Here is a 13,002-nt window from a genome sequence, read left to right on the forward strand (position 1 = left end):
CAAAAAAAAAGGAGAGATGGCGGGAGAGAGAGAGAGAAAGAAGATCTGAAGAGAGAGAGAAAAGATCAGAGAGGATTTTTTTCAAGTATGTGCGTGCGTACATCCAATCTCAAGAACTGGTAGTTACCAATATGTAGCTCAGGGGTTTAACTTGAGACCAACTTCTGATTGCCACAAAATGCCCGATGACCACTAATAAATGAGCAGAAAACATAACAAAAAATGAGAAAAACAAGCCTGTCAACTTTAATTAACCCTCACCCATCACTGCCCACCATGAATAATCCAAATGTAATGTACCCAGGGTCATATTTCCTTGCCAAACGCTTTGGAGCTTTTACTTTCACATGGTTGTCTCCCACATCACCGTTTCCTTTTAAAAACGTATCCATTTTACCTCACTTTATTAGTGTAGTGCTTTTCAAACCTACCAATACCATTTTATAAAGGTTTTATAAAAATAACTAGCTGTATATTACTTAAAAATTTATTTGCAATACCATTTTTTTCAGATGGATTACAGAGTCAAACCAAAGCACGATAGCTATAGATTGTCCGTCTGTCCGTAGTCCCTTTCACACAAAGATGCCTCTCTCCAAAAGAGTTTTAGTTTGGCATAAGTTAGTTTTGGAGCCACGCTGTAATGTAATATTATGCAATGCCAACTGCAATCATTGTAGTCTACTTCATATGATAAATGATACCACACAGGTTCACTTCTTTCTCCATCTCTAGTATTTTCCCTCGTCTCTCTGCTATGGCGTTAGACCCCCCAGCATGCACTGGTTTATAGTTATGAATTTACTTGAAAGCCCGTTAAGTTATGCACATTATCGAACTTTCAAAAACATTTTTTGTCGAGCTTCACAACATTTACAAGTATACTGACATGAATGAAGTATAAAATAATTGAAAAAACATTTGGTGCTTAAGCCCCGGCTTAATGACCTGGCACTGACCGATGCTGGCGAACAGCTGTCTTTCTGAACCCTCAGTGTGTTCTCTCTCCCCACAGCAGACGCACTAGTGATCTGTGGAAAAGACCTGCGTGACAAGATGCTATTGTGCTAATTGCAAAATGTGGGGCTTTTACGCAAAGCAGCTGTTTTCAAATCGCTGATTCGTTGTGTTTCATACAGCAGTGTATTAGTAAGGCAGCCTATCAGGGCCCTTGTAGGCTAATATAATAATCATTACGAAGCAGGGGAGGGGGTTTACATTCAAAGACATAACTCAGAGATTAAAGGTGTAATTTTAACGAGAACAAAAAAAGTAGTCTCTAATATTAAAGTTGTAAATATACAAGAAACAACTCACATCATCGTTACTATATTCTCTCATACATTTAATACTAAATAGACATGAATGAAGTATAATATAATTCACATTACTGTATTGTTTTAACTTTGGCGTCAGCGGCGGTTTTTCTCTCATAAATTGAGAGATTTTTCTATGAACCTACTTACATACTGCCAATGGCCCTAATATGCCATTGTAGTTTCACTTTCAGTGATGTGCTTATTTAATGCAAATGTGATTTGGGTCGACTTAGTTGTAACGGTGAACAGCTAACCGATCAAACAACACGCAAATGCACAGTGAATATAAAAAGATTTAATCCAGAATAAAAGACAGACATAATAATAGTGATGTGCAAAACTTTCCACATCCTGTTATCTAAACTTTTACTGCCATCCACGTTTATTGCGGCTGTGGGTGAAATGAATGGTGCAGAAGGAATTGTTTCCATCTCATGAGCATGGCAAATCTGATTGTTACACATGAGCCTTAAATGCTGCACAACCACAATGTGGCAGGAAAACATTGCATCCTATACTGTCTAAGGAGAAATACACAAGACAACACACAAGGACACAAAACAACAACTGTGGTTTCTGGTGACGGCCGTCCAGCAAATAAATAAAACATGAATGAACTACTAGCTACCTATCTCAAAAACACCCTCGAAGCAAAATCCTTTTACAGTGCTGAAAAAACGTACATCAAACATGTACATCAAAGTAATGCAAAAGACATACAGTAGTATACTTATGTTCCCTCTAGTAAGAGGGTTTATGAATAAGCATCAGGGTACACAGAATACTTTTCAAAACATAGCAAGAGTTTGAAAATCCTTCATGCACATTTACAGAAATGCCTAGGTTAAAAAAAAAGGTTAACGGAGAGAAATTAAAACAGCTAAAAATGTTCTACAAAAGGTATTGCAGTCCATTGGCAATAGGCATTATCCCTAAAGCTCTCATTGAAGCTTTTTTCCCCCAACTAAATCTTATACATGTGTTAAGTCTGTAACCCAATCTCTTAAAATGCTTTTATTACACTAGCCTGGAGGTTGTGTGGCTGACTTTTTACTTTTCTTTCTTCTCTTCAAGAGTAGAGGATTAGTTGAGTCATCAATGGTTTTGATTTTAATTTGATCATAGTCCACTCTCATGGTTTGCAGGGCATTTGTCATTTCCTCCTGATAATAACAATATGCATTTTATCAAACACAACCGGGAGTAAAGCTGCAAATGTGTGTACATGTGCCTATCTAAATTTAAGTTATTATTTCATTGTGCAGAATCAGATATAAATCAAGTATAATTATAATCTTATTTATATGTAAATAAATATTTAAAAATCAACTATAGTCTCAAACACAATCCCAAAGCTCAACCCACTCCTGGTCTTTCAACAGATGTAAACCAATCAATCTGTGTGCAAAGAGACACATTTAAAGAGCGCCAACACTTACCTTAACCTTCTCCCAGACGTCTTGCTCCTCGTGCAGCACGCGGCTGGTGTGAAGAGGCGTTCGCGGGACCTCCGCCGACTGCTGCATTGATGAGAGAATATGGATAAAGTGTCCACCAAAATGCACAAACACCTCTCAAAAGCAGCAGTTGCTCAAACAGATTCAAGCAAACAGTGAGCTGCTCACATTAATCCAGGGATGGTTTATGAACTCGGTGATGTTCATTCTCTGGGTGGGTTCGGTTTTCAGTAAGTGGCAGATTAGCTGTCTGGCTGAAACAGGAAATCATCATCATCGTCACCACCATCATTAAACGGTCATATGTGTCACCAACCAATATTCCTTTGGTCGTCATGCAGCTATTGCAGTTATGTGGGGCAGATTTTCCAAATGTCGCCATGCTCAGTTCCCTATGATGGCGCGTACATGAAAGTCGAATAAAAAAAACATTGAATCCAAATGTTTAGGAAAGGCGCCGTCTAATTCACAGAATCCGGAATCAATTTAAGCAGTGAAGAAGCACAATTGTTGCTGCCTGTTGTGCTTTTGTAAGTGTTGTTACTGAAAAGAGGAGAAGTCTTCCATTTATCCTGTTGATCATGTTGAGACCAAATATTAAAATATGGTTCTTCCACCACAAAAAAGGTAGAGTGCTAGTAATTATCAACAACAAAAAGGAAGAAAAAAGAAAAATGATGCCCTGAGAAATACTTATTTAGAGCAGATGAGCATGGAGAGCAAACCAGGACAAATCTGCAAGCCCTTCTCACCTTCCTCAGACACATCGCACCACTCTGGGTTGGGGAACTCATATTGTCCATTACGGATGCGTCTTTTCATTCCTGGGGATATTGCCAGACCATGATGTGAGAAAAATGGAGGATAGCCACAAAGTCTGGAAAAAAAAAAAAAAAAAAAAAAAAGCCTGATGACTGGATGGATCATATACAACATCAGACATGCAGAACATGCTTCAAAGAGAACGATGTGTGAAAAGAAAAATCACTTAAAACACATCACACTAATTTGACTTACAGAATGTACATGATGACGCCCAGAGACCACATGTCACAGGATCTGTCATACTTCTCTGGGCCGAGAACTTCGGGAGCTGCCACAGTGTAAAGAGACATAATTTAAATTTCATGAATCGCTTCTGTTTCACATTTAATGCCTTGGAGAGTTCCACATATTAGACACCATGAAAAACAAACAACAACAACAACAACAAAAAAGGTAATTAAAGTAGCATTTATAGGATTTAACCAGTTCAAAGGTTGCAACTTCTCATAACCCACGTCAATCTAGCCAATTTACACAGGAAGCAGACTGTTAAATCCTCCCTCCTTCTCCGAGAAGAAAGCACTGTTACCTTTCAAAAAACCACATAGCAAAAATGTGATGATTTAATCTGGTTATTAACAATTGATGAATCTGAAAAATGTCAGACTTCTTTACATTGTGATGTAAGTTAGATTGTCCTGCTGCCATTCCTGTCATGTCACTGGAACTCACACAAATCAACGAGGCTTTCATCGAAACGCACTGCAGCCGTCCGTCCACCAAGGACAAATCCTTGTACATCTTTAACCTGATACTCACATTCGCGTGTTGGCCACGTGTTGGGGTGTCTTACCAACGTAGTAGGGGGTGAAACACGGCGTTGCTAGCGAGTTTAAAGTGGTGATTTCTTTGGCAAAACCAAAATCTGTCAGCTTGAGGAGGGCGTCCGGCCTTTTGGAGGTGTACAGCAGGTTCTCTGGCTGAAAGACACAGCGACAGTGATCAAGTATCTGGACTTTGACCACAAGAGAGGAACAATTCTATCCATGTCTTCTGAGAAACAATTACCACAATTTAAGTTTAAAATGTTCAGCTTTGTCTCCAATAGAGGAGCAGGATGACGCTGAGGAGGTGGGATACCAATAAATGAATTTGGTCATTCTGCAGGTTAACTGGTCGCAAAGCCAGGCCTACCTTTAAAATACGAGGCTCGCAGTCTGTGATATTACATGTATAATTTCAGTCGTTTGTTGGGTGCACATTGCATCTATTGCACTTCTTCTTGGAGAGAGATCGCTCCTCAGTTGCTCTCCCTGAGGTTTCCCCGGTTTAAAGGGTTTTTTCGGGAGTTTCTCCTTATCTGATGTGACGTCAGGCTCCTGAGATGGAGGCCGTTGTGATTCGAACAGATTGTAAAGCCCTCCGAGGCAAATTTGGGATTTTTGCATGCACAAGTAAATTGGATTGAATAATCTGTCCAGGGACCTCTGTTGCAAGTTACTGTAATGTTTTCCTGTCTCACTTAATTCAAGTAATCTCTATATCTCACCTGGGGACTCTTTACACATGATTACTGATTAGGCATATTGGACTTACACCAAAAATAGGATACATTTTTCAGTTTTCGAACATCCATTTTCCGTTGCTGTATGTTCATAATAATACACAGGTTTCAGGTTTTGTAAAACTGAACATTATGTGACCTTTTTAGGGAATAACTAAAAACCCTAATTTCTTAGAGTGTAGCAGAGTGATTAGAAATTCGGATTTTGAATTCTGCCTGAAAGTCTGAGGTTCATCCAAGAACAATTTGCTTCTGAAGAACTCTGAAGAAAGGGCTTTTCAATAGTTGTCTGTTAGACTAGGGAGAAAAGGTTCTTGAAGGATTGTTGAAAGCATGGGTGTTAAAAGGGAACACCCACAATCCAGAAACCCTCAATTTTTATTGGTAGAACCCCCTGGCTGGGTTCTGGATGAAACCCTTGTAAAACTAAATGGTTCTTGGTAAAAAAAACTCTGGTTGGGTTTTAGAGGAAACTGTCAGAATACTAAATTGTTCAAAAACCCTTTAAGGGTTGCCCAGCCTTCTGGTTTGAGCCTGGAGGACTTAACTTTTATACCTACATTTTTTTTCTGATGTTCTACTTGAATCTTTGACAGGATATTTGTCAGCAGCACATGCACTGCTTTTATTGCTTAAGAACCACATCTCAAGCTCATGTTCCTTTCTCAATAAATACAGTCCACTGTCGAAATATATGAAGGGAGGAATTACCTTGATGTCTCTGTGAGCGATGTTGATGGAATGCAAGAAGTGTATGGCTTCTCCTATACTTTTCATGATGTCAGAGGCCTCTGAGAGAAAAACAAGTGAAGAGAGGTGACATGGAGTTCAAACACAAAGATGCAGATTTAATAATGCATGCAGCAGCACAGATTGTTACGTTGTTTTCACACCAAATTTTTCGTGTGGCGCGATTGCATACAAAGTCAATGCAAAGATGAGAATAGATGGAAATTCTGAATCCGAAATTGAGACAAAATCCATTGTAGCAGCCTGTGGTCTCCCAGAGCTCTACGATAGAACTGAGACTGTCTGTGGTACAACCAACAAGGTCGCCGCCGTATTTACGTCTAGATAACGTTATTGTAAGTGTCTATGTAGCAGCTACAATGTTAGCATAGCTGACCTTCGATTGATCCGAACTCCTTTCAGAAAACAGTTTAAAAGTTGTTTGCTTATCGTCTTTCGAGCAGCCCTCACAAACCATGACTTCATACTTTTTCCAAATCAACATCATTATGTAGTTATTTCGGCCTCAAATCAGTTTATTGCAATTCAATCACAACAGAACAGTTTGCTTTGGCTTCATACCGATGTAGTAAACCAGCAGACTGTGAATACAGCTCAGTGAATTAACCCAGAGATGTAATGAAGATGATGATTATGAAGACAGGACACAATTTGATTATCCGGCGTAACTGGGACTTCACAATATGCAAAAGCAGCAGTAGTGGTTATTTTCAGTATACTAATAATAATAGACCACCCTGTGGTAAAACTTTAAATCTTGTTGTGCGTTTTGTGTGAAGACACCTTTAAAATTATAATTCTTTAGCTTTTCACAAAATCATTAACCGTTTCTGATTGTATTTTGTAGGGCATCCACTGACTGTTTTCTTTTATTACTGTCATCTTTTAATGCTTTTTTTCCCATGAGGAATAACTTTGCTTTGTTCTGTCTTTTCTCTTCGCATTCAACATCTCCACTCACCCTGGCACTTGCATACACCACTGATGTTGCTCACATCTCTTTCATATGTTTTGTTTTATTTACATAAGTGTTTAATTTTGTACCTCCAGCCTTGTGTGTACTCTCCCTCTTTCAGCTGAACTGTGAGCCAGTTCATGACAAAATGAGGGCTTTTCAATTCAGATGATGAAAGAAATAACATGCGTTTCATTTAACTTTGTGTTTCCGTAGCAGAATTTGGATGCCAAATTTAGCAGTAGGTTTTTTTGATTGTTTTAGTGGAAGGATTATTCACTGGTTGGTTGCCTCAGTATTGTATATATAATGTATATGTATGTATGAAATGTGAGTAGATGTGTACCATCATGGAACAATCTTCCACAGTGTGTGTACAGTTGAGCTAAATTGAGCAGAAACCGGCATGTACGCAATTGCAAAAAAACACCTCTAAATTGCTTGAGAAATAATAATTTTACCTCTTTCGGTGAATGCATGGTTTCCTCTGTCTTGGATATGACTGAATAATTCACCACCGTCCATACTGGGGGAAAAAAAGTATAGTATGATGAATCCGTAAAGACATTCCTGCATGTTCACCCCGCAATGACTAAGCCCTCAATTCATGCGTCTTTCATGGTAATTTAAGAGGCCTTTAAATTACACTTTGCCACGCTTCTTGTTGCAGGGATTTGCTCTGGATGTCTGGAGATTAATATCAGGAACTTGTAGATGTTTCTGAGTCCCATCTGGACCAAGGGTTTTACAAGATACACTTGATTTTATGAGATGTCTCTATGACGTTGTATATACTGTATACTGTACTTTACTCAACCAGAAAACAGTTTTCAAGCCTTTAAAAAAGCTGTTATTTAAGTTTGAGAACTTTTGCAGGCGAGGAAGTGTATCTGAATACACCTGTTTGGACATTTAAGCTGATGTGTTTGGAACTGTGACGAGGTTAGCTAGCCGCTAGCTAGCTACTAGTTGGCTTACAGACTGATAGGTTGATTTTGTTCTCTAGATGAACTAATATTTATGAATTCAAACCCTCTGTGTGAGCCTTTGTCTACCCTACATTACTGCCTCAAAATGTGTGTATGTATAAAATCATTAAAACCCACCACTCCATTACAACAAGAAGGCACTTGCTGCCCTGGTAGAGATTGTCATAAACGTCAATGATGGGTACAATGTGGGGACAAGATGACACCCTCCAATGGAGCTCCACTTCCCGCCTGGCCTCTGGACAATCCTGCAGCATCTGAAACACACACGGCATGGGTATGAACAAGTCACAAATTGTGAAGAAAGTTTGTCACTTGAATCTCTCTCTGCTCCAGGTTTAATAGTAACACAATTAAACCTCACCCTGGGTTAATGTTTTAAAAAGCAAGAATGGGCCCACAGAATTTTCCCCTGCAAAGTAAATTTCAGCGCAGGAAGGCTGACTAGTTGTTGCTGCAGTTCCAACTCACCTTTAGTCTGCCTGTTGTGGTTTACAGACACATACATATAGGTTCTTTGCTATTAATTGTGAGAAGAGCATTTATGCTACATAGGGGCTAAACACGTCTTTCAGCATAGCTTCCTCCTGTCCTTCCTCAAAGTTGTATTTTTTTGTATTTTTCATAATTGTCTGATGTATTTCATGTCATGTAATTATTGTACTTTGTATTCAAGGAAAATAAAGATCAAATCAAAACATTTCTGCGATTTAAATACAGAACAGTCTGAATAGTGTTAGCCCTTTGAACCCCAAAACCAGAAGGTTTCTTTATCTTTCTCGTGGGCCTTGAACACATCATGGGAGCCTCACACATCCATCAGGAAAAGCAAACCAAAATTAATATTAACATTGCAATATCTCGTTGTTTTCACTATGCATTTGTCATTTTAAATTTGTTTGCACTATAAGCAGATTCTGTAAGAGATGTTAAACTCTAGGGTTCTGGGCAGCCGTGACTGACTCAAAAAAACAAAATCTCTGTGAAATTTTAGAGCACAGACGAAAGAGCAGGAGAGGTAAATGTTCAGTTGAATAAGCATGTGGACCCAAAATAATGTTCCCCGTATTGATAACACTTGTGGGAGCCTGATTTTTTTGTTATGTATATAGACTCCATTGTTTTCCATTTGTAAAATCAAATGATCAAATCAATTCAAGTTGCGTTTTTCCTGTTTTATGATTTATGGCATTAAAACATGGCCACAGTAAGTATAATGTGACTTGAGCAAAAGTAAATGCCCCAAAACTGATTGTGAGCTTACTGTAAAAAAATGTATTCCCTTTTATCACTAAGTGCTTGATTTCAGTTACATTCTTTGCTGAAATTTTAACCTCATAAATTTTCATTGTCAGTTTTACAATCTTCTATATCACACTCTTGGGGCCGTGAATTGTGGATCATGATAACAACATTCCCCCGTGAAATGCGCTGGTTTCACAGGGCCTCAGGGTGATGATCTATGGTCCTGTGGGAAAAGATTGCTAACCGAAGTTCAAAGGTGCAGACTCAAAAGGCATCTGTAACTAGACTTCACTAACAGTGTGTAGCATCCATACTCATTTTCTTTTTTGTGGACGACATGCACAGCAGCTCAGCACAACTGTGGTGAATGTCATTATTGCTTTTTAGATGTGCAATGGCACTAAATCACGTGAAAATATGAAAGGGTTGCTCTTCATGGAAGCCATGTTTCTACAGAAGCCCAGAATAAACAAAAACAAACACTGGCTCCAGGTAGGACCTTTCAGGGGGTTCTTTTCTTTGCTAGCGCCAAATCCCACACACTGCACCTTTAAGTCAAACTGTAAATTTGGGCAAAAAACTGCAATGATGGTAACAAACTCAAGGGGATTTCCTTTTAAATAAAAATACAGTATTTGGGTCGATCTAAATCTGGTGAATACAAATTAGAAGGCAAACACAAAAACAATTAGAGAGGGACACTTGCTTTTCTTCAAAAGAAGACTGTGACTGAAGTCAGCACAAATATCTGTAAATAAGAATGGCACGTATAAAACAAACTAAGGTAATTTGCTAGTTTCTCAATTCTGTTCACCCGTCTCAAAACTCCTTTGCCGCCTAGTGAAAGCTGAGTATGTGGTATTTGCCTGCCGTCTCGTCCTGCTGTACCCCATCACACGTCATAATCTCTCAGCCATCTCAGGCGTCACGCACGAGGATACTTTTAGACACAGGCATGTCCCCGTGTCGCTGTGGCTGGCTGCGTTTGCATAGGAAAAGTCAACACTCCTCTTTCCAAACAGACACCTCAGAAGGCAGAGCTGCTTGACAATGTTTAATGTACAAACCGTGCAACAGAAATTAAACCGTCAAAAAGCCATCTACTGAGGCGGCCGGTGGCACAGTTAGGGCAGCCGCCCCATGTACAGAGGCTCAACGTCCTCGACGCAGCGATCCCGGGTTCAACTCCCGGCCCGGGATCAGTTTCCCCGCAATGTCTTCTCCCTCTCTCTCCCTGTTTCCACACTGTCAGTATAAAATAATAAAAGGCTTGAACGGCGCTCTAGCCGAAAAACATTCTTTAAAAAAAAGTCATCTGCTGTGTAAAAAGCCCTTAAATTATGGGCATCACATTAGACAAAAAAAATATCTATAACTTACATCTGATGTTAACTCTGGACATCTGCGGGATCCCGGCTCTAAATACTTCCTGTCACTCCAAAATCCACATATCACAACAGGTACTGGAAATGCATCACACATGCTAAGAATGTCTTCATCTGAAGGAATGCTGTCGGGTAACATATTTATTGATCTTACGGAACAAAGATTTAGAAGAGGACACTGACCTGTTGAGAGCCAGAAGAAAGGGGAGTATGAGAAGCAGATTTTCTAAAAGTCAAAGATAAAAGGGAGGCATCTACACTGCTAACTTTCAGCTTGACACATGCTGGGCTCATCCTTGACTGTGATTTTTTTTGACTGTCAATGTGAAAAAAATGACAGACAACATCATTGTCACCAATACCCAGATTTTGATCCCGTTTACTGCAACCAAACAATGATTAAAAGAAGTAGCTTTGGAGTTGCTGATTTGTGTATCCAAACTAATTAAACACAGGTTATATTCAGGGCTGCACGATCTATTCTAAACTGCTGGATCTTACTTTGCAATGACCTTGAAACTAAAATATACTCCAAACCCTACTGAAGCTTCGTCTCTGTATTAAGTTGCTTCTTTCAAGCGATGTGAACACTCAGAAGGGGAGAAATCAATGCACACAACATAATCACTAGCCGAAATACTACAGTGTGTCATATTTTTTTCTCGTGTCTGCAAATGTCATTGCACTTGCCAGAGGTGATATGATTATAAAAGTGTCAAAACTGTGACACATCCTGGGAGCTAAATACAAAAACAAAAAAAAGAAACCAACAGAATTACCTCAAATATCAATATCAAATATACATCACTGCAGATAGAGGGTATCTATGTAGTAAATACAGACAACTGTCCACTTGACACAGTATTCAAAAATCCACTTTTTTCTTGTTTTCTGGCTGCAGCACAGAAAGTCACTGTAGTCATCAATTTTAAATAAGTGTATCTAATTTTTCTATGTTTTGTGACACAATTCAACAACAAGATCAAGAGAACAGCATGTTTACCTTCAGTGCATACTTTTCTCCACTCTCTCTGTGGAGTATTTCCAACACTCTGCCATTAATCCCCATCCCGAGCACCAGACTTGTTACACTGTAATCGTCTGTTATTATATTCCTTTTGATTTGAAGAGGGTTGTTAAAAGGTTTCACAAGACACTGTGGGAAAGGAGCAGAGTTCAAGTTAGGCTGCTGTTGGATCGGGAGAGCCGCCCGGAGCTGATTCGACATGCTAACTATCGGTATAACATGTGGCGATAAACCGTCCGACAGGTGCGTCCCTCGTCTCTGCTCACTGCGAGCGGCTAGGCTAACTGTCTTAGCTGCGCAATGCTAACACCTAGCTCGCGCTGTCCCTGTGTGATATATTAGCCCGCCGCGAGCTACGCAGCTGTCACTCATGTCCTCCAAGAGCAGCAGGTGGCTGTCCGGGAAGCCGGCTTTCGACTGCCAGACACATACAACTTGGCCCGCTGTTCAACCTGTGTAATGTAACTTTACAGCATTACGTTCAACAATTAAGGGATGAACTTCCGGGCTGAAATAATGGCCTTACAGCGTCTCACACAGTCTCGGAGGGGCGTCGCCTGGGGGTGAATGTTGGAGGCGCCCAGACCAGAGGAGGAGCCTCCGAAGAGACGGAGGAGGTTCCTCCTCCTGTCTTTTTAGATGGACAAGTCTCCGAAGAGACGGAGGAGGTTCCTCCTCCTGTCTTTTTAGATGGACAAGAGAGAGATAAAACAAATTTGAAACGTAATTGGCTTAAAAAAAACATGTCAGTAAACTCTTTTCTCTGGAAGAAAAAAGGAAACAAACTCAGATTTTCGGTTTAACAGCGACACCTTCAGGACAGCTGTGGTAGGGACTAGAGGAGGGCTCCCTGAGGGCGGGACCACAGTTTTGAAGCCACGATTTCGGCATTTTGGCATTGCCATCTTGGATTCTGGCTGTCGCAATCTTGGGATTCTTGCAACCAGTGAACAGAAGTGACCATATTTGAACTGCAGACGAGCAACGGATACATCTGACACAGTGGCACCCCAAAGAGCCATATTTGAGGTGTGTTCACACCAAACACGAAGCAAAATTTTGGGGGCGGCGCTATCGCATACAAAGTCAATGTAAAGTACATCTTTAGTAGCTAACATAGCATTGATGTGCTAACTCTAGTTCAAGATGGAAACCACTAATTGCCTTTTTTCAGATTTATATTTCCCTTGTTTTATCAAGTTTTATCTACTTGCATTAGCCCAAACAACAGTTGGCTTGTTGTTGCAGCTGGACAGTAAGCCAACAGCGAGAATGGTTTTGCAGATTGGAAGAAGCCAGGGAGAGATTGGAGAACTTCCCTCTGCTGACGCAGCTTCACGATTCGCTGCCTCAGCTGTTCAGGCAGCTATTTTTGAAGACGTAAACACAAACTGCTCATTCTGTTATGGATATTCAGAAACAGTTTTACAATTATCCTGAAATTGTTCTCACGCCAAGCAAAAACTTTTCATGTGTTTTTCGATCTTATCTTTTAAAGACTTAACTCTGTTGTGGGAAAATGTTGTGCTGATAATGATGTTGGCAT

General features: G+C 39.9%; 1 protein-coding gene across 3 annotated transcripts; it reads right to left on the minus strand.

Moving 5' to 3' along the window:
* Window positions 1-1,594: 1,594 nt before the first annotated feature.
* LOC311017155 (MAP kinase-activated protein kinase 2-like) lies at window positions 1,595-11,979 on the minus strand. Of its 3 annotated transcripts, none has more exons than XM_084015328.1 (10): window positions 11,433-11,979; window positions 7,917-8,056; window positions 7,272-7,336; window positions 5,817-5,896; window positions 4,395-4,521; window positions 3,794-3,869; window positions 3,529-3,653; window positions 2,945-3,030; window positions 2,759-2,836; window positions 1,595-2,482 (listed from the first exon to the last, which is right to left on the minus strand). In XM_084015328.1, the coding sequence occupies exons 1-10, from the start codon at window positions 11,655-11,657 to the stop codon at window positions 2,342-2,344; spliced, it is 1,143 nt and encodes a 380-aa protein (XP_083871454.1). In that variant the 5' UTR covers window positions 11,658-11,979; the 3' UTR covers window positions 1,595-2,341. The 3 variants fall into 3 exon arrangements, with proteins under 3 accessions (XP_083871454.1, XP_083871453.1, XP_083871455.1); XM_084015327.1 differs by having other exon boundaries at window positions 2,759-2,839; XM_084015329.1 differs by lacking the exon at window positions 2,945-3,030 and having other exon boundaries at window positions 2,343-2,482; window positions 2,759-2,839.
* Window positions 11,980-13,002: the final 1,023 nt, after the last annotated feature.

The sequence above is a fragment of the Eutrigla gurnardus genome (genome assembly GCF_963514095.1).
Source record: "Eutrigla gurnardus genome assembly, chromosome: 8".
Lineage (NCBI taxonomy): Eukaryota > Metazoa > Chordata > Actinopteri > Perciformes > Triglidae > Eutrigla > Eutrigla gurnardus.

What these genes read in the sequence shown, in the direction of transcription:
- LOC311017155 (XM_084015327.1), bottom strand. Translation starts at nt 11,657, where the DNA reads ATGTCGAATCAGCTCCGGGCGGCTCTCCCGATCCAACAGCAGCCTAAC. An exon ending in GTGCGATGTGTCTGAGGAAG is followed by an intron (nt 3,031 to 3,528) that starts GTGAGAAGGGCT and finishes TTCCTGTTTCAG; the next exon opens with CCAGACAGCTAATCTGCCAC. An exon ending in TAAACCATCCCTGGATTAAT is followed by an intron (nt 2,840 to 2,944) that starts GTGAGCAGCTCA and finishes TCATCAATGCAG; the next exon opens with CAGTCGGCGGAGGTCCCGCG.